This window comes from Delphinus delphis, chromosome 7 (genome assembly GCF_949987515.2).
Source record: "Delphinus delphis chromosome 7, mDelDel1.2, whole genome shotgun sequence".
NCBI lineage: Eukaryota > Metazoa > Chordata > Mammalia > Artiodactyla > Delphinidae > Delphinus > Delphinus delphis.
Genome location: NC_082689.1, coordinates 35,057,023 through 35,078,461, shown reverse-complemented (window position 1 = coordinate 35,078,461; position 21,439 = coordinate 35,057,023). Strand labels below are relative to the sequence as shown.

The window sequence follows — 21,439 nt, the reverse complement described above, 5'->3', positions numbered from 1 at the left end:
GCCTGCCAGAGGACCGGCTGGCCTCCGCTACTTCATCCTCTTCATCTTCCACATCCTCTTCTCTTAATATTCCCTCCCACAAGCCTGCTGCCTTGAAAGGAAAAAAAAAAAATCCAGTGAAACTCTGAGGTGCACCTTATTGAGACTCTCATGGGAGGTCCTGGGGCACTGCCTCGAGCTAGCACCTTGATGCTGGTTTGCATCCAGTTCGTGGGTCCTGAGCAGGGTCCTGACTCAGCAGAGATCCCTTGGATTGCTTTTATGCATGAGTTTTGAAAGCAATCATACATAGCAGTGCTTGAATTACTAAGATGCTTGAGGACAGTCTTTTGCCGAAATACCCAGAGGAATGGAAGCATGGTTTGATGCCAACTTCAGAGGCTTTTCACATCCTCCAGTGGGCATTAAGCAGATTAACAATTGATTGTGTAGAGCCTTCATCCCTCCTGTTGCTAGCCCAGGAGGCCTAAACTAACCATTGTGTGCATATCCACAACGTTTAATGTGTTAGACCTGGGGATACGGTTGCACCCCAAATGTCCATCTTGTAAACTCTCTGGGCACATAATTATATCAACAAGTTTAATCAACAAAAATGCACTATAATATTATAGCTGGTAAAGAAATGAGCAAAGGCCCCTTCCTATACCATCCTTCTCATCCAACACACACAGAGGCTGCAGGGTCCGTGGCCCTGTTTGGGGACTGAGGGCGTGGGGACTACATGAGGCTGTCTTGGCACTCTCACTGTGGTCTACCCCCTCCTGCCCCCTGAAGTCTAAAGTACCCCATCTTGTATCACGTGCATGTATTTGCTTTGGTTGTGCACCTTGCATGCTCTCAAATCCTGGAGACTAATTACAGCCTTCTGGTTGATGGAGGGTGGGGAAATCCTAACTTCTTCCTCCTGCCATCATCGTTTTCTTCCCTCTCCACCTGTTTTGTGCCATTTCCCCAGCAAGTTCGGCAGGTCCTTTCACCCTCTTCCTCTCAGCTCACCCCAAAGAATGGAGGCTCCACAAGGATGGCAGGAATCTTTTTTTTTTTTTTTTAATCCACAGCTGTATTCCCAGCTCCACCCTCGCCTGGCACGTGGCAGGCACTCAACCAATATTTGTCCAGTGGATGAATGTTTTGTCAGTCTCTCCAGAGACTGGAGTCTTCTAGTGCTCTTTGTGACATATTCTGTACCGTCACCCCACACGTGTGCAAGCCGGCTTCACTCCATTGATTAAGAGAATGGAGCAAGTCTCACCTTACCTGTAGCCCATAAGTCAGTGGAGTCCCAGCCCCTTGGACTCCCGTTTCATGTCCGCCAGAAGTCAAAAGACCTCTCTAAGATTTGTGCCGGTTCAGGGATGCGGGTGAGGCCCAACATTCTTAATGCTCACTCTACCTTCAGGCTGTTGCTCTTCCCATTTCTCAGCCCTGCACTGACCCAGACGTGAAACCCAGCCACTTCCTGTGTGTGTGTGTCTGTGTGTGTGTGTGTGTGTGTGTGTGTGTGTGTGTGTGCGCGCGCGCGCACCCACACACATTCAGACCATTCACACCAAGCGTGGTGAAGGTCTGGACATCCCAAGCAAGGCTCACATCACACGCCTTACAGTGGATATCGCACAGTAGCGTATGTGGTCCTCCCGCTTCTGCAAGCTCCTTTGCTTACCCCACTACTGGTGATTTCTCCCAGCCTCTTCACCCTACACAGCTCCCAGCGTTCTCGCTGACTCTCTCTCTCTTCACCTCCTTTTCTATAGGGAATAAACATTCAAAACATTTTCTCAGGTAGAATAGCTTAGCCGTGTTGTTATAATTTGGGCTCCTGACTCCAAATCTCTAGGTTCTCACCTTATCTCCCTACCAGCTTATCCATTAGCCTTGTTTTTCTAAACTAACATAGAACTGCCCTCTCCAATCGCTTGTGGCTACATTTGTGAACTTGACAGGAAAGCTAAGTATACCTCATGATCACAGGAGCACAAGCCTATTGACTTAACTCAGCATTTCGTACAATTAACGAATATATGCTGGTTTATGACTAGATGATCTCTGGAAAGAAACACAAGAAGCTGGTGACAGTGGAGACCTCCAGGGAGGGGGACTGAGTAAACTGGGACAGAGTTTGGATAAAGACTTCCTTCTCGCCGTACACCTTTCTGTATCGTGTATTTCCTGTGTTTAAAACACACTGACATTGTATGTGTTTAATGTCAATAAATAAGGTACAATTCTTTTGATACGCTAGTTACACCAAAGTGGTTATAGCCAGTGACCTAAAACCACATGCGTCATGGGGAGAGCTGATGTCTATGCCTGATGGATTAGGCTTCGAGCCCAGTTCTGGAGAGTTTGCCGTTCCTTGTTCACGTCAGCTCTTTCCATTAGGATTTCCTGGTTGGAAAGAGCCAAGCTCTTCAACACACAGTCCTTACTGTCCACGTGTTTAGGTTACATCATTTGGATGAGGAGACCCAAACTCTTAGAGATACATCCCAGGAGCCGCTTCGTACCTTGACAAATACTACAAAATATTTCCTCTTAAGGGGAAATAGATTTTCAACACACTTTAAATTTTAAGAATACATCTGATGGAGAAAAAAATGTACATCTGTTGGAACAATCTGAGTAGTAATAAATAAGGATGTTTTAAGGATAATAATTGCAGTGTATTGAAGCACATTAAATATGAGTTCACAATTAAACTATACAAACAAGCAAAAAAAAAATCTCATTGGTTACTTTTGGAGGAAACCAACTACCGTTTTGAAAACTGATAAATAAAAAGAGAGAACCAAGCATTTACCCTGCCTATGCAAACTGTACTTCATGATAACCAAATAGTTGATCAAGGAAAATTTCTCTTTATGGAAGTTTTCAGTAAATAAACCAAGGAGTGAGAGAATTTGAATATCCTCATTTCTCAAATCCTCTTGATCTAGGCAGTGATCACCAATAGCTGCTAATATCATAAAAAATAGAGATGTTCTTTTTTTTTTTTTTTTTTTTTTTTTTTTTTTTTTTTAACATCTTTATTGGGGTATAATTACTTTACAATGGTGTGTTAGTTTCTGCTTTATAACAAAGTGAATCAGTTATACATATACATATGTTCCCATATCTCTTCCCTCTTGCGTCTCCCTCCCTCCCACCCTCCCTATCCCACCCCTCCAGGCTGTCACAGAGCACCGAGCCAATATCCCCGTGCCATGCGGCTGCTTCCCTCTAGCTATCTACCTTACTACGTTTGTTAGTGTGTATATGTCCATGACTCTCTCTCGCCCCGTCACAGCTCACCCTTCCCGAGATGTTCTTTGTATTTCCTGTACATTTATTTTGAGATGTATAAAGTTGAGTACCTTCAGGTTTAATTTTTTTTCAGGAGCAGTATTTATAAGTGTGTCCTGTCATGTGTCTGCTGATGGAAGTACATAACATAATTTCTCCTGAAATAAAAAACAAATCTGAATTTAATCAAATTTCTGTATCTCATAACGAATTTATAGAAAATATAAAGGAATGGGTTACATAATACCATGGCCGTGGAGTCAGCAAAATTCAGACCTTGGACAACTCTACAGGACCTGGTTTCTTTAACAAAGGGAGGAAAAAGAAGAAAGAGAGATGGGAGGGAATGTATAGATTAAAACAGATTTAAGAGACAGTCAACAAATTGTCACGAACAGACCTTATTTAGATCCGGGTTCAAACAAACTGTTTAAAAAAATTGTATGGGGCAATTAGGAAATTTTGAATATTGAGTAGATATCTGATAACATTAAATTATTGTTCATGTTTTTAGGTATTATAGTAATACTATGGTTATATTCCCCAAAAGTCCTTATCTTTGAGATACCTATATTGAAATATTATGGTTGAAGTGAAAATTTTTAAAATCTGGCATCTGTGCTTATTTACACATAAAAATCTATGAAAGGATACATAAGGGATTTGTGATGATGTGTTGATACTGCAAGGGGAGCGAAGAATCAGGATGGGAGAGAAATGAACTTTTGGACAGAAAATTATTACTTTTGCAGGTAATACCTTTTCAAAGGACTAACCAAAAATATATTAAATATAATGGAAAAAAGTTAATTTAACCTTGAAAGGCTTATCTGGGGGAATGAGAAGGCATAGACTCATTATAGAGCATGTGGATGGATTGACCCAGAACCATATTTCTCAAAGTGGGTCCTAGGACCCTCTGCATCAGCATTGGGCCCACCTCTCTCCCTCCCAGCCCAAATCTGGGAGAGTGAAGCAGAGACATTTGAGAATTATAGGCCTTGATAACCTGAGTGCCACCTTTTAAATACTTATTATATTGTTCTGGAACTTCAAAAATTCATAGGGCAAAAATACTCCCAAATTGAAATTCAAAGCAGTGCAATTCTGAAAGTCTGAAAAGGCTTTTTTTTTTAGATTTGCTGACAATGATTTAATCAGCAGATGTCACTATGTAACACTGGGAGCATCCCTTCCATGTTGCCTCATTTTTGGAAAGGCAGAGTCTGCTGCTGGCAATGTAACATAGAAATATTTATGGTAATCTTGTATTTTGTTTAATGAAAATAATTTTCCTTTTACTTCCAGTGCTTATTAAAAGTTTATCTTTGATTAAGCATTCTTTGCTTTTGTTTTTGTTTTTTTCCCCCAGCATCATTGACAAAGAAGTTTCATTAATGGCAGAAATGGATAAAGTTAAAGAAGAAGCCAGTAAGTAGACACATGGTTGTTTGATTAGGAGCCTCCCAATCAGAAGTAGTCCATAGGTCAGATTGCCAATGATACAGATTCTGAGTGGGGTCCAAAAGGATGGAGTAGTAGCACGCACTGAGCGGAGGACAGAATAGGCATGCAGCAAAGAATAGGTGCCAGTTGAGTTTATTTAAAGTCCAGGGAGACTTTTGTGCCTACAGAGGACTACTTATAGTTAATTGGGTTTAAAATGACATTGAATGTAGTATTAAATCTTAAAACATAATTTTTTATGCCTTCGCACCCTACAAATCTTGCTATACTACTTATGCAATCCTTTTCACTTGTTCTTTCAACTAACTCAAGTTTACCAAGTTAAGTTCCCCTAAAAATTGTGTTCTATTTGAAAGTTACTTCAATTCCCCTTAACATTTTGAATTACATTTGTAAATTTAATATATCTTATTTTTTTCAAACACTTCGGATACCTGACAAGGCGAACTCACAAACCTAACCAGCAAAGTATTCCAAGCTCTTAAGCAACTCTTATAAGATTAATAATTCAAACTTAGAGATGTACTAAATGAAGTTCTCTTAAAACGCTCCAATTCTGTTTACAAACTCAGCCAAATTCGCTAACACCTGCCAACTTAACACCTCAGAAGAAAATCAGTTACGTGTTTGAAATCACAAGCGAGATTGCGTAATATACAGAATACTCTATATTTAAATAATGAACACACGCAGACAATCTTGATCATTGCAAAACTTTTTCTGAATTTAACACAATATATTAGTACTCTGGGTTTGATTTATCTTACTATTTTTATACCTATTTCTAAACCTTTCCACTGCTGTAAAGTTAACCCAACAGCCATTAGGGTGGATTTGCCATCTCAAATAGGCTGAGGTTCATGGGTTGGAAATTTCAACTGAGACAAGATTGCTCAGTCAGATTCAACACAAGTGTACATGCTGACCCCTCTTTTATTTTTAAATTCATTTGCTATGTTAATGGGAGCCCTAAGACCATTTTTTTTTCTTTTTTTTCCCCTAAGACCATATTTTTCGGCTGGGATTTAGTTTTACAATCCGTATCTCCTAGGCATTTTAAGTTCTTCATCCTTACCCAAATATTATCTCATAAATTGGATAAATGGCAGTCTGCACCCCCAGCCAGGTTTCAGCTAAATTCCTTTACTTTTGACTTCAGTGCTTTCCTTTTAACAGTGAAGGATCAGACCAGATCCTTCATTCTTTTAATATTTTTCTTGCCTGGCCCTTGGCCATAAATTCAGTAGTTATTTTATGGAAAATAGCTATCATTATTTTTGTTAGACAATTTTTCCAGATAATTTTAAACAACATTTTAGAATCTAAAATACAGCAGGTTTTATTAAATAAAACTAAATGTGATCCAGGGTTAAGCTGTGGAATATATAGATAGTTACACAATTCCTTTGACTGTGAAATTATTTTATTTTATTGACATTTGTTGATTTCTTCAGTAGCAGTAGATTACCCCATGACTTGGGATCTTCCCTGTTTCTCAGGTACAGCTTATTTTCCCTTTTCAGTTTCATATCCTAATGATAAAAATGTAACAGCCAACACAAACACAAATGTTTCTCTAGCACCAAATAGAAAGTTACCAGCACATCACTTTCTCAGAGTTTAACAGAGGGCCTCAGATTTCAAGCGCTCATTCTTCCTTCTTGGGACAGTAGTATTCAGTCCCAAGACCTGTGGAATTTGGGCATCTCTGGAGAGCATCCCCATTTTAAAACTCATTCAATCAGTAAACATTGACTGTGTGCTTCCTTGTGTGCTAAGCACTGGCAGAGAGAGGGACAAACGAGCAAACAGATGAATCTGGGACCTGCACTCATGGAGCTTTCAGGCTAGCTGAAACGGCTAGCTTGATTGACAGGGTTCCCCTAACTTCAGGAATCGGTCCTGGTTTAGAACTGCCCAGCGCCCTGGGGAAACCAATTTGCTTACCTTGGAGGTGAACAGAAATGAAATCAAATCCAGGTTCCATCTAGTTACTGGCTGTGTGACATTGAACTATTTTGTGAATTTCTAAAGTCAGGCTCCTAATCAGAAAATAGGGCATAAGAAGAGTGTCTATATCAAATAGTTATTAGCACAGTGCCTGACATGATGTGTATAAAAAGAGAAAAGCTCATCTTAGTAGAGAGGTTAGTCCAACCCCTCAGAAAACAGAGGTCAGGGGGGTTATGCAGCCTCTCTCAGGTGACACACCTATGTCAACCATAAGTCTTCTCCATCGATAGAAAGAACCATTGAATTTCTCCCCACAAAGTGCTGAACTGTCTTTGCAACCACCATTTGGAGCTTCCTTATCTATGGTCTCAAGAGTATTTTCCACGTTTTCCATTTCCTGCACATGATATAAACCATATTTCCCCAATTATAACATAAGCTCCTATATCCCTCATGGCACCTAACACAAAGCTGAGAAGACTGTGGGTACTTCATTGTATTTCTTAAAAGAATTATTGTAATTAATTCAGTATCTACAGGCTGTGGGATCCAATATTAGTGAACGTGAACGTAATTGCAACAAGAAGGAGGTATATTCTAGATAAATATATCTCACTTTAAGAATAGTATTTGTGGGCTTCCCTGGTGGTGCAGTGGTTAAGAATCCACCTGCCAATGCAGGGGGACATGGGTTTGAGCCCTGGTCTGGGAAGATCCCACATGCCACGGAGCAACTAAGTCTGTGTGCCATAACTACTGAGCCTGCGCTCTAGAGCCTGGGAGCCACAACTACTGAGCCTGTGTGCCACAACTACTGAGCCGGTGCTCTAGAGCGCATGCACCACAACTACTGAGCCCACGTGCCACAACTACTGAAACCCACGCACCTAGAGCCCGTGCTCCTCAACGAGAGAAGCCACCACAATGAGAAGCCTGCGCACTGCAAGGAAGAGTAGCCCCCGCTCGTCGCAATTAGAGAAGGCCCGCGTGCAGCAACGAAGACCCAGTGCAGCCAAAAATAAAATAAATAAAATATATAAATTTATTTTTTTAAATTAAAAAGAATAATAGTATTTGTAGTTAGGGTTTTTTAGGGTACTATTCTAAACAATTCACATAGGTTATTTCATTCAGTTCCACAATAACCCTGTGAGGGGTATATGATTATTACATTTTACAGATGAAGAAAGTAAGGATGCTGTCGTGCTATGATCTCAAACTTTGCCTGCCCAGGGAATTGGAGGCCTAGACAGGTGTGTTCTCAGAGTGTCAAATTTACTAGAGATGGGAAGAAAACATTACTTTATATTAACAGGAACATAGATCTATTATGAAGTAAAATGCAAAATTCACAAGAATTTTTAAGGAATTAAAAGGATTCCAAAGAACCTTTGTGCTTGAAGAGCTACTTGGGCCCCAGATTCTGGCCCCCCATCCCCCAGGATTTCAAGTATACCCTCTGCTAAGACATATTATTCAAGAAGCCCTAAAATTTTCCATGGTTCAAGTAATAAGAGCAAGCTTCTAATGTGTTCCAGAAACTTGAAGGAAATTATAAATCCTACAGAGCAAATGGATTTCAGCATACCAGATACTACATAAATAATACTAATCGAGTGTTGAATGCAGTGAAAATCTAAAGCCATATGGGACTGTCTCCCTCTACAAATTTCCAAAAGGATGGTGCTTTCAAAACATACTTACTATTCTATTTGAAATTATAGGATCAATGAATTTTAGGAACTGATCTGTTTCGGTTTTGCTTTCTGTTTCTGTGATTGATGTTTTTGAGGTGAAAATGTTGGCTTCCCCCCAGAGAATATTGGCTTTTGATCTCAAGTTTTAGGACTTTTTCATAATGAAAGTCTTTGAAATGTTAATGAGACTATATGTAAAACTCATCCCAACACTTGCTGATGCAAAGTGTTCATTCCCATGCACATTTGCATGAGTGTAAACTCAGAATTTATTGGTGATCTTGCACCTGCATTTCTATTTTAGGGCCCATTTATATCTATTTCTACAAAATCTTTTGTTTGGTATGAATGCTCAAATTCTACTTAATCAAAAAGAACAATTACCCCTAATTGTCACCAGTCCCACAGATGATCTGTTAAGAAAAGTCAGATCTGTTTATCCATGTAGTCACTCAGGGTCTGTTGACCCCTTTACTAGCTGCTCATCAAAGCTGAGCCCTCAGCATTCTTATTTATCTTACTTTGCAAGAGGAAAGTACCTCATTTCATCTTCCTACTCAAGAATCATTTTCTCATTCTCCAGGCTTTAGTCCCATCCATATGTTGAATTATATTGGGAAATAAATAATCAGTCAAAGGTATGAGTCCTAGATATTCTCAAGTGGTCCCTGTAGAAAAGGAACTTCTGCCTTTCTTTGCATATTCCTTTTAAGTAATGCATTGATTCATTCTTTGAATATTCCTTTTAAGTAATGCATTTATCCATTTGTTGGAATCGTTCATTCAGCAAACATATTGGGCACTCACTGTGTACCAGGCCCTAGGTATCCCAGACACAAAGAACTAAATGTGCAGTTTTTGCCAGGACTAGAGATGCCTGCTGTAGCCAGAAGTAACAATATTTTAAGAGCAACCAGAAATCCAGCTTTTGAATGGAATCACTTAACTTTCAAGTGTGGGTGATTTATCTGTAAAAGTAATGTGTGGACCAAACAAAATATATGTACCCTGTCACTGAAAGTGATAGCTGGCTACCTTTTTGTGACCTCTGGTCTGACTGGGTGACCTGGGACATCACTCAGTAATACATTTTCTACGTTCAGATGAAAATTCCTTTCGCTCCCATCATCAGGACAAGTTTTTCACTAGCTTCTCTGTACTCTGAAATCCTACCAGACACAATTCAGTCTGCCTAGCTACCTGGAATTGTACGTGGGAGGCAGGGGGCGTCCCGGTAAATAATTAAAGCGTGATTAGAGTAGGTTGGCAGATGGTTAGGCTTTATGAGTTATAGATTAGTTATTTTCTTGACATCTCAACATTGGTATCAGCATAAAAAGATATTTCTCATCCTGTCTGAGGAATGGCTTATGGTTTGCAGGAAATCTTAACTCTTGATTGACTCTGAACTTCTTTTGGGGCTTCTGAAGCAACTATTTTTGACATTTATAAATTAAGAACTCTTAAAGTCAGAAAGCACCTTGTTTGGGCATTGGGCTGTGAATCTGGTCTAATAAAGCAGTTGACCCTTGTCCAGCCAAGAATGGAATGTGAATTCCATGTGCACATCGTATTAGTTAGGTGGACTTTTCTTTTGTTATAACTCAAAATCTTTGTCCAAAAGAAATGAAGGCAATTCATATGTGACTGGAATGAGAGAACTACAAATCTTATCTATTATAAAACCAAACTTCTTGTTTAAATCTCACCCAATGTATTTGTATTCATTGCCTTTGAGCTCCATGGTCTTTTGGGAAACACACACACACAGACAATTAACCTGTGGGCTCCTACATCTACTTGAACCTTGAGTAGTTCATCTTGACAGGTGTGTGAAATGTGATGCCGAGAATTCCCTTGTGACTTCGCTGCACGTGCAGATGCTAGAGTGCACACGAATTCAGCTTAAGCAAGCTTTGACTCACCCTTGAAATTTTTCCATTGTGGACACTTATAACAAAAACTCTGGTCTGCAACTTCTCTCTGGTTGCAAAATGGAAACATATCTGCAGAGTAGCAAAAGCAGAGGCATTTTTTAGCTCACAAAAAGCTAATAAAGGAAAACTTCTATGTCATCTTCCAATAACACAGCTAGTTGCCCTAAATGAATATGTGTTAAAGTTCAGAGGGTCTGATGTTGTTAGAATTTGATAGTACAGCACATACAGAATAATGGCTTTTGCTGAGTGGACTCACTGTCTTTGCATTAGCATTCAGATAGGATTTTAATGGTTTTTTTTTTTCTTCTTGGAGATAGTTGTTCTGAGTAATGCACAAATCTAAAAGTCCAAACTAAGTAAGTGAGATCAGATGCCAGTGGGGAAAATGAAGACGATTGTGGGTGTACAGTGAATCAGAAAGGACCGTGTTTGGTTTGGGGCTTGGTGGATAAAGACATAAGGAAATGAGTGGTTGGTGATGAGCATCAAGGGCCAGCCCAGCTTAGTGACCAACTCAGAAAACAGCCATGGCCCAACAAAGCGATCAGTCTGTGGAGAGAGAACTGATCCAAGAAATTAGGTCGTTTAATATGTTTACATCTTTGGCCTTAATGTATTATTCTTTCTTATCTGGCAGTGGAAATCCTGACTGCTCGTCAAAAGAAAGCAGAAGAATTAAAGAGACTTACTGATCTAGCCAGTCAGATGGCAGAGATGCAGCTGGCCGAACTCAGGGCAGAAATTAAGGTCAGTTCTAAAATATCACAGCCTGAACCCTGAGCCAGAGTTCTGATCCCCATTATGTCTGTTCTGCATCCATAGAGTGCTGTTCTCTGAGGATCTAACATCAGACACCCAGCTGTCTTTCACAGGGTTGAAATCGAGAATGCAGAAGGGTTAAAGAAACACCTAGTCACTATATTTAAGTAGACTATGTGTTGAAGGGCTATATCATTACAGAGGAGAGGTACAAGCTATTCTTTTAGCCAGTGGAACTGACCCAAATAAAATGTATTGAACCATAAATTATAGCTGGGAAGGGGAACATTATTTTCACCATATGTAATTTATGCATATGTATATAAACACACACACATGTGAACACACACTAAGTATGAACTTAGTATAACAGTAAGGATTCTAAAGAATGAACAATATGTGGAGACTTCTTTCCTATATCCTTTTCTAGCTTACTTGCCCTTTTATTAAGAATACCACCCACAAATATGTATTTAGTGGATTTCTTTAGTTGCACGCAACAGAAGCTGACCCTGGCTAACCTCAAGAACAAGTAGAATTGGAAAGGACATGAGGGTAGCTCACCAAAGCAGAGTGTGCTCTGAAGACTCCAGGTTATAACTGGGCAGAAATGTTGGCAGCAGTAATTACCAGACACTCTTCAGGGCACCATCAGAGTGAGTGGCCTCCAGATGTCATCACCCCTTGGGCCACCCCACTGGATTCAAATCCCAAACAGAGAGATTCTGATTGGCCTCCACTTGGGTCACATCCACCATTTGACCAAGAGAGGTCTTGATTGAAAGACCCACCAACGCTGTGAATCTTGGAAACCGCATTGGGGTACAGTTACCAGAAGGAGAAATTGTTAGCAGAAAGGCAAAAACAAGTATCTACAACAAAATAGGAAGTTACAGTTTATACATTTTCCCTTATCCTCATTTTCCCCAATACAGTAAACATACACACATGCACACGCACTCCAGCTTCTGACCGACTTCTAGGGAACTAGCGTACTTTGAAGTCATATTTGTTGCTAGCTTTATAAGTAGGATTGTCTGCTCATCCCAGCATAACCACTGGTTGGGTATGGTAGAAAGTGGCAAGTGAGTTTGGTCCCCTCCATCCTGGTTAGGCATAAAAGAGAGCCCCATGGGGATGAGGATTTCCCCTGAAGGTTCTGAGAAGTTCTGTAGGTCTTTCCCTTCTCACCTGCTCTCCTGGTCTTTGTTTCCTCCAACCCAGTCAATTGCAGTGGCCTCCTGACTAGTCTTTCTGCATCCACTGTCTCCCTCCAGCCTGCTCATTCACCCTGAGACCAGAGTTATTAGAGCAGGTCTGGTCTCCCCCACTATGGTCTCCTCTTCCCTTCAAAATAAAATCCACCACTGGACTCCAGTATATATTTATTATGGCCACTGCTAATTAGTTTCAGTAGAACAAAACCCTTTGTCTTGTGGACAGAGATGCACTTCTAATGTCACAGATGTTCCCTGGTCCCAAAGGAGATTAGAATGGGGAATGGGGCTGGTTGGCAGAACCCATCTTGATACCCAGAAAAACATCCTGGAAAGCCAAACAAACAAACACACACTTGTTTTGATAAATATGAAGTTGCCAGCTTTCTGGTCAACTGAAATCCACTCATCTTCCAAGTTTCACTTCTACCCATCAAAATCCCACTCATCATAAAATGGTTGATAGCACAGGCTTTGGAGTGCAACAGTCCTGCTCTTGCAACCTTGGATAAATTACATATTCTCTTAGATTCTTAGAACCTCGATTCCCCCTTTGTAAATTACAGTTAGTTAGTACTGACTTCATAATAATGTGATCAGCTGAAAATGAGATTATCTGTTAAGAATTTGGCCCATGTCTGGTAAGTGTTCAATATTTTTTTTAATGTTCCAGCTAAAATGCTTCCTCTTACATAACTCTTTACCCATTCCCCTCAGTAGGAAATAATTTCTTCCTCTTTCATATTCCTAAAGCACCTACTACATTCTACGTTATATTGTATCTTGTGGTATCTGTCTCTCTTGCCATGTGGTAAACTCCCTGGTAGATCACAGAGGGACTGACTTATAGTTATTTCTGTATTGCTCACTCTGTCATCTACACATAGATCTTAATTTTAAATGAACTGAAAAGTAATCTCTTTCCCACTTCCTTTAACAGCACTTGAAATTCTACCATTCAAGATAATGGTTTCTAGTTATCGATACTGAAGGCTTTTTGGACTTCCTGGTACCCTATTAAAATGGAGACTGACGTCTAGGAAGGATGACATGCTTTCTCATGAGGAGTGATACCTTAGGAGACCATTGGCCAGATTAGGAAGACTGCCAGAAGGCAATCCCGTAATTTACAATAGGACAGGAAGTGCTAGAAGGAGGGCGTGGGGTGCTAAAAGGTTTAAGTAGATGAGTCCAGACACACATTTTGCCTGTACAGACAGGACCCACACGTGTTTCCCAGAAGAAGAAGGTGAACGTGCTCCAGGCAGGCCAAAACCAAGCCTGCTTTAACAGAGCCTCCCAGTGACAGAGCTGGCATGCTTCCCCACCTGGGGATGCTTTCACGTCATCAGTGGTGGCGGGAGAGCCGAGAATGGATCAGCAGCATGCCTCAGTCATTTCTGCAATCATGGGTCTCCTGTCTCTTCCCTACAGCACTTTGTCAGCGAGCGTAAATATGATGAAGAGCTTGGGAAAGCTGCCCGGTTCTCCTGTGACATTGAACAGCTAAAGGCCCAAATCATGCTCTGTGGAGAAAGTGAGTTTTGCATACTTGCTAAATAATTCTGTGTGCATAAGCCTGGTGCTATTTGGAGTTGATATCAGAAATGTCAGGTGTGCGGTCCCCCAGGGGGCTAAAGTGAGGTCTAAAGAGATTTAATGATCTAAGGTCATGACACAAGTCGCTAAAAATGTCAAGATCCGAACTTCGAGTCTTCAAATGCCACTGCCCCATCAGTAAATCCCCAGGATTTATTAAGCGGAACAGAACAGGTCAACTAGTTTATATCTTTCGCAAACTTTTCTTAAGCACTGCCAGATCAACTGCCTCTCTGATTTCAAACTGCCTGGTTCTATAGAGACCTGTTACAGGGAGAGGGAGTCTCCCTAACGAGTCTGAGAACAATGGGCTGCTGTCGTGAAGGGCCCAGCTGTCGTGTGTGTGTGTGTGTGTGTGTGTGTGTGTGTGTGTGTGTGTGTGTGTGTGTGTGTGTGTGTGTGTGTGTGTGTGTGTGTGTGTGTGTGTGTGTGTGTCACACACGCTGCTCAGCAGTGCCTGACTGAGCCTCTCCCTTAATTAGAGCAGTTAACATGCAACAAAATTGCCTGATCCTTTTTTCCCTGCTCCAGCCCACCCACCAGGGGAGGTGGGAATGAGCACCAAAGTGGCTTCAAGGACGCCACAAGGAGGAAGGAACAACTGGTGAAGGACATGGAATATCTACAGCCTCGTAGTGAACTGAAAAATTGAGATTTGGCTTCACTTTTTTTTTTCAAAGTGGAAATTGCATTTTTTTCTGAGTATAAAAAATATAAGCTTGATCTAAAAATTACAAACTATAGAAAATAGAACATGACATTACTTTTGTGGCCCCATCACACTTTTTATGCACATAACTCTACTGTGTAAATTATACAGTATACTTAATTATACTACATCATTTACTATACTATACAATATACATATATAGTAAGAGAATTTGCTTTTATCATTTCACAATATATGGCTGACATTTTTCCATGTCAATGTATTTAACCCATAATTTATTTAAATATAATTGGCATAATCAGTCCCTTGATTGTGGACATTTAGGTTGCTTCCAGTTTTTCACCATTAAAATAACACTGCTGTGAGCATCCTTGCTCACATATCTTCGGCAATTATCTGAATTTTTGACTGCATTTCTTTTAAATTATTTTTTTTCTATACACTCCCTCCCTTATGAATCTACCCCACTTGCCATTCTCCATCCCCAGATTTTGCCTCACCTCTAAAAAACCAGACTCTCTGATTCACAGTTGGAAATTTAACTGCCTATCCTAGTTGCCACTCCAGGCTGATAATGGGCAAGACCCTGATGCCAAGTGACTCTGCCACCATCTGAGGAGGGGAGGGCGGTGTAGCGTCACCTGCTCTCCTCCAGAGCCCTCCAGTGCCATCTAGTGGGAGGAACCATCCCTTACCGAATCCCAGGTGTCCACATTGGAAGCCAGCCTCCCTTGTTGGAGACAGGAGTCCTTGAAAGGCCCTTTTCTTCTCAGCTTTGTCGAGAGCACATGGAAAGCCCACAGCTACTGAACCGGAAATAGTAATGACCCCTGTGAAAGTGAATCTAGTGAGCAGAGAGCCACTAAAATCCCCTCGTCATGTTTGGACAGTACCCGACGTGCCATCACACCTTACCTGTCAAATGAAGGGACTGGAGATTCATCCCTGTCCTTTCCATTTCTAATGTCCTGTGATCCCTATTCACACTCCAAATCCTCAGGAAGAATGCTAGGATTAAGTCTGATCCAACACAGGTAGCAGAGAAAATTGCTTTTAAAAACTGGTGACAATTTTTGAAGATTCAGAGGTCTTGCTGTCCAGACGGGCAGTCAAATTCTGGTGAACTACGAGAGGAAAGTCATGATTATGTCCTTAAGTTGATTCCCTCCGGCCCTGATTCAGCATAATCACACAGAAACATCCCATCAAAAACCACCCCTTTCAAAACCAGTGGGAAGACCTGTCCGAGCCCTGCCGGGGATCTGTCTGATTAGCCTGCGTGGACTTTAGCATTGGAATTGTTGCAGATTTGCAGTGGGGCTGTAGAAAATGGAGTTGATAAAAGGCCAGATAATGTAACTCTAATGGAATATAGAAGATGCTTTGGGGCATCTTTTGGGCCGGCAGGCATGGCCGTAAGGTCAGGGGATATATACCACCCCAGGGTGACAAAATTCCTGACACCTGGCATCACCCCGTTCTGAAGCTCTCAAAATATTGTGGCTCTGACCAGCCAAGTGTCCGTGTACCTCTAGGCTTTTCTGCATCTCTGCAACACCAACGGGTCTAGGGATATGACAAGAACGGCAAGAACAGGTTTGGTAATGGGGAACCCAAGAGGCAGAGTACCTTTGTGGACAGGGCTGAGAGGGCACTTCGGGGTTTCATTATCCCTCTTCCGTTGGTGGTTCTTGACCTAAGGCATAATATTAAAGGTACTCAGATCTGTCTCATTTCCTACAAATGTCTCCCAACCTGAATGATTATGCTATTCAGTGATTCTCACAGAAGACATTTGGTGGTCTCCAAGCACCTAGGTGCTTTTTCAAACGATATCTTTCCAAAAGAAAAACAAAAACAAAAACTTAATGTTTTTGTGAAGCTCCTGCCAATTTCTCCATCTCCTAATGGGTTACCGAGGCACAGCCCCTAACACCAAGTGCTTTCTTGTTGCAGTTACACATCCAAAGAACAACTATTCCTCAAGAACTCCCTGCAGCTCCCTGCTGCCACTGCTCAACGCTCACGCGACCACCTCTGGGAAACAGAGTAACTTCACCAGAAAATCATCCAATCACAACAAGCCCTCCGAGGGTAAAGCAGCAAACCCCAAACTGGCGAGCAACCTTCCCAGCACCGCTGACAGCTCTCACCAGGCTGTGCCGGCTAATAAGCAGGTAAACTGCTCCAGGGAGACCACCTTGCCCTGCTTCCAGGAGTCCCGCAGACCCTAGTGCATTGCCTGGGCAAGAAACCACTCGTTTGCAAAGAAAACAGCCACCACTGGTCACACCCAGGCTCCGCCCACCCCCAGCAGCAGCCCAACCTCCAGAGCCTCCTTCTGCCAGTCCGGCCTCCCAGAGCTCCCCCGGTCCCATCCGGTCCCCATTTCATAGGCGCTGTCCCCTGTGGAGGAAGTGGTCTTCACACACTTGACAGCATCAGCAAAGAGTCCACCTAAATGAGACGGTGCTTCTCATGCCTTGAGTGCCACCCAGGTCCTCGTAACTGGCCCACATGTGGAAGGGACTCACACAGACATGGGAACAAGATTCAGAACCTGGCCACTGACACCATTAGTGAGAAGAAATCTGACATGTTTTTTATGATCCTTTAACTCCCATTTATGTCTAGTTTTTCTGTAAGAGGCCAAAGTTAGTTCAAACTGCACTTTCTTCTCTTGGGCTTTCAGTAAAGAGAATACATTTCAAAATGACATTATTAATTCTTATCTACTATGACCCTTAAAAATAGAAGTATCCAAAAGGACAGTCTTCTCTCCTTCCTTCTCCACTATATCCTTGAGAAGTGATTTCCTCCTTATCATTAGAGAATGACCAAGAAATGGGTTTTGATGATTCAGAAGCTGGGAATGCTATAAAGACATTTTTCCTGAGCTCTCAGAAAGAGAGCTTGAATAAAGAGACTTTTTTTTTTACGCATTCCAAAATGCTGGTTTTCTAACAAGTGCCCTGTTGGATTTTGTGGTCTTGGTCTTTTAGAATTCTCATTAGTGACTGTGACAGGCATTTCTCTGGCCCCAGATGTCTTCATGAACTTTAAAATAGCACTTGGACAAGGAGTATTTCATACAGTCATAGATTCAAGATCATAACCAGATCTGTTTCACTTGTCTAAATACAGCTTCATAGCTTTTTTTCTTTGCTTATTATTGTTTTTTTTTTTTTTTGCGGTATGCGGGCCTCTCACTGCCGTGGCCTCTCCCGTTATGGAGCACAGGCTCCAGACGCGCACGCCCAGCAGCCATGGCTCACAGGCCCAGCCACTCCGCAGCATGTGGGATCCTCCCAGACCAGGGTACAAACCCGCGTCCCCTGCACCGGCAGGAGGACTCCCAACCACTGCACCACCAGGGAAGCCCTCTTTGCTTATTATTAAACCCCCTGCTAAAATTAAGTCCAAAATTTAGTCTGAATTTCTCTGTCACAATTTTCTTAAAAGCAAAGGGGGCCAGATTAAATGCTGTCCACATAGATACTTTTTCAGTTCACTGTTTCATCATTTTCAGCAAAGCATTTCAGGTGATGGCCTGTTTAACCTTAAACATATATCTGAGCCTCAGAAGGGCCCTTGTGCTGGGTCCTGTGCTTTAGCGTAAACCCTCGTGGCCCATGGCCCTCCCTACGGAGCGAGACCAAGATGTGACTACCCAGAATCTACACTCTCCCTCCTGGAAAGTGATCCAAATACTCGAGATCCTGGAATTCTATTCCCAGATAGCCCCAAGCCTGCTCTCGGGGTCTGTTTGGACTACTTCCCTGGATGCCTCACCTTGAGGGCCGAGCTGACCACACTACCAGTTTGCACACCCCTAGATCCAAAGGGCGATTATTTGTGGAGGTGGGGATGACGCTTAGGTGAGCAGGCTGGAGTGTCCACATTCCTGTAGGCACGGCCCCTCACAATGTGGGATGGAGCCAGAGGTAGGAAGAGAAAATATTCAGACACATGGTACGTGGGCCTCTGCCTTTGTACTCTTGCCCTGGGCCCTGAGTTACTAGGGGCGCGTCTGCCCTAAACCAATACCATCCAGTCACAATGCACAAATTAAGAACTTGATATATTTGTAACTCAAAAAATTACACATTTTAGTAATAGAGGTTTGATTTTCAAAAAAGGGTCTGTGTTCATGTAACAACCTGCTTATGAATCTTGTCTGGAGGGAATATGTGAAGTGAGAATGGCTCCACCGCTTTCTAACTGTGGACCTTGGGCAAGTCCCTTAAAACTCCTTATCTTCATCGATAAAATGAAGTGCATCATAGAATCTCTCTTAAAAGGTGATGGCAATGACAAATGAGGTGGCACAAGGTCAAGTGCCTCACTTGGTGCCTGGCACACTTAAGCACTACATACCTGTTGGCTGGTATTGACCTCAAGGAGTTCAGAAATCTTTCCCTTGTATGAAGACACACAGGCTAACCCCCTGCTTCCTTTTTACTTGTCCATTTATGTTCTTGGTTGCTGATTTGTTGAGCGTTGCCAGTTTTTCAGTCGGATGCTTCAAAATTCATTAGCTGAGAACTGCAAAAAGTTTAGAAAAAGAACAAATTATCTCTTTGAAAATACACATCACCTCTACATCTCACCAAGATCTACCAGAGACACCTCATCCCTGTATTTACCCAAGATAAGATTTCTGAACTATGGTATTTGTTTTGAAATAAAATAGAAAAGCTGCTTCAGAGACGAAAAATGACAAACAGAATTTTACGTTTTTCTTCATATATGTCATGAGAATTCATATACATAGTCTAGAGAATGTCCTAGAAATGTTTATGGTAGAGAATCATCGTTTCCCTGCCTCTGTGTTACATTTCATTCTGTTTTATTTCAGGCATTCTTTATGGGGTTTATTTGGCCTGGTTCTGGAATTGTCTCTCTTACACTTCTGTAACCTCTCTTTCAACATCAGTGATTTTATATTCTTGGAGTTCCATTTACAAGACAGTCCGCTGTTTTTTGGGGGTTTTTTTGCGGTACGCGGGCCTCTCACTGTTGTGGCCTCTCCCGTTGCAGAGCCTGATGCGCAGGCTCAGCGGCCCATGGCGCACGGGCCCAGCCGCTCCGCGGCATGTGGGATCTTCCTGGACTGGGGCATGAACCCGTGTCCCCTGCATCGGCAGGCGGACTCTCAACCACTGCGCCACCAGGGAAGCCCCGCTGCTCTTTTAAGCTCGAGGATTCTATCAGCTTGACCTCATTTGCATGTTGTCACATTCTTCTGGGGTGTAAAAAAGCTTACCTGTGACTTAGAGATTTGGTTTCCCTGATGTCTACTGATGTCATCTGAGGTTTGTTGGCATCTAATACCTCTTTTTTTTTTTTTTTTTTTTTTTGGTAGAATGGGTCTTCTAGCCAAAGACGAAGATTTAATCCACAGTATCACAACAACAGGCTAAATGGGTCTGCGAAGCCCCAGGGCAGTGGTAACGAAGCTGATCCGATGGGGAAGGGCAACAACCGCCATGAACACAGAAGACAACCACACAACGGCTTCCGTCCCAAAAACAAAGGCAGCACCAAAAACCAAGAGGCCTCTTTGGGAACCAAGACCCCCGAGGCCGCAGCCCATCCGGAAAAGCCCCGACGAAGGCAGCACGCTGCAGACAACTCAGAGGCCAGGCCTTTCCGGGGAAACGTCTCCAGGGTTTCACAGTGCAATCTCTGCCCCACGAGAATAGAAGTTTCCACAGATGCCGCGGTTCTCTCCGTCCCAGCTGTGACGTTGGTGGCCTGAGCTAGGAGAGAAAAAAAAAAAAAAAAGCCGTTTTCATTCAGTTTCTGTTCCCTGCCCGAGGTGCTGACCCAATTCGCTGCCAAAAGAGAGTCAATCCGAATATACAAACCCTGTACGGCTGTGTCATCCTCTCTTAATCATTTTTTCTAATTCTAATAATCAGCTCTAGCTTGCTTCATAACTTTCATGGCTTTGCTTGATATGTTGGCGCTTTTTCTCATCAAGACTTTGCAGCATTTTAGCCAGGCAGTATTTACTCATTTGTTAGGAAAATCAAGTTGTGGCTAAAGATCAGAGGCTCAGTAGCAACCTATGTTGTAGCAGTGATGTCAGTCCATTGATCGTCTTTAGAGAGTTAATGTTGAAAACAAAATTCTTATTGATCAGACAAACTTGATCTGCTGAAGACACGTGCGCTTTTCTAGAGTTTAACATCTGGTGTTTTTCTGAAAAATATATATATACATATATTGCTTTATTTGAAACAAATTAAAATATGCTGCATTTGACACCTGGCTTGTTTTTTTTCTTTTTAATTTATGCCCACTTTATCATCCAGTTTACTAGGTAGTACTTTCAAGAAAACTTTAGAGACTAGAAGTTGTGGCACAGAGCTCTGAACAATACTGTTTCTCTCGGGACAGGTAACCTTTTGGAAAAAACAATGCCTGGCAATGGCCCTGCCAGTACGTTACACGCATATAGATGGATGTGCACCCCGATCATCTTAGACACAACACGGTAGTTTGGAAACCTTGGTTGCAAGTAATATAAACCTTAGCCTCGTTGAAACAATAAAGAAAAGGTATTGGTTTAGTGGCTGCAAAGCCCAGTATCAAAGTATGCCTTGGGTCCAAATGGATCAGGACTCTAGCCCCTTTCTCCTGGTTATCTCAGCTCTCCCTTCCTCCTTGGGCTGACATTGTATTCAGAATGGTGGCAAATAGCTGCCTCACTCCTAAGAGTCATGTCCACCCCTACACTTTCGAGAAGAAAAGAGAAGCTCTCCAGGTAGCGTCCACATGGAGCAAGTGTCTTTCTCAAAAGTCCCAGTGAGGGTCTTGCATATCATTGGCCCAGACTACTAGTAG

General features: G+C 42.1%; 1 protein-coding gene across 3 annotated transcripts in view; it reads left to right on the top strand.

Annotated features, from left to right (window-relative positions):
• SPATS2L (spermatogenesis associated serine rich 2 like) overlaps positions 1–20,857 on the top strand; it is a 169,436-nt gene extending 148,579 nt beyond the window's left edge. For all 3 annotated transcript variants that reach the window (XM_060016346.1, XM_060016347.1, XM_060016345.1), the window contains 5 exons: positions 4,658–4,716; positions 10,980–11,089; positions 13,753–13,855; positions 16,544–16,764; positions 19,953–20,857. In XM_060016346.1, the coding sequence (XP_059872329.1) occupies positions 4,658–4,716; positions 10,980–11,089; positions 13,753–13,855; positions 16,544–16,764; positions 19,953–20,348 (889 nt within the window). In that variant the 3' untranslated portion in view covers positions 20,349–20,857. The remainder of the gene's footprint in view (positions 1–4,657; positions 4,717–10,979; positions 11,090–13,752; positions 13,856–16,543; positions 16,765–19,952) is intronic.
• Positions 20,858–21,439: the final 582 nt, after the last annotated feature.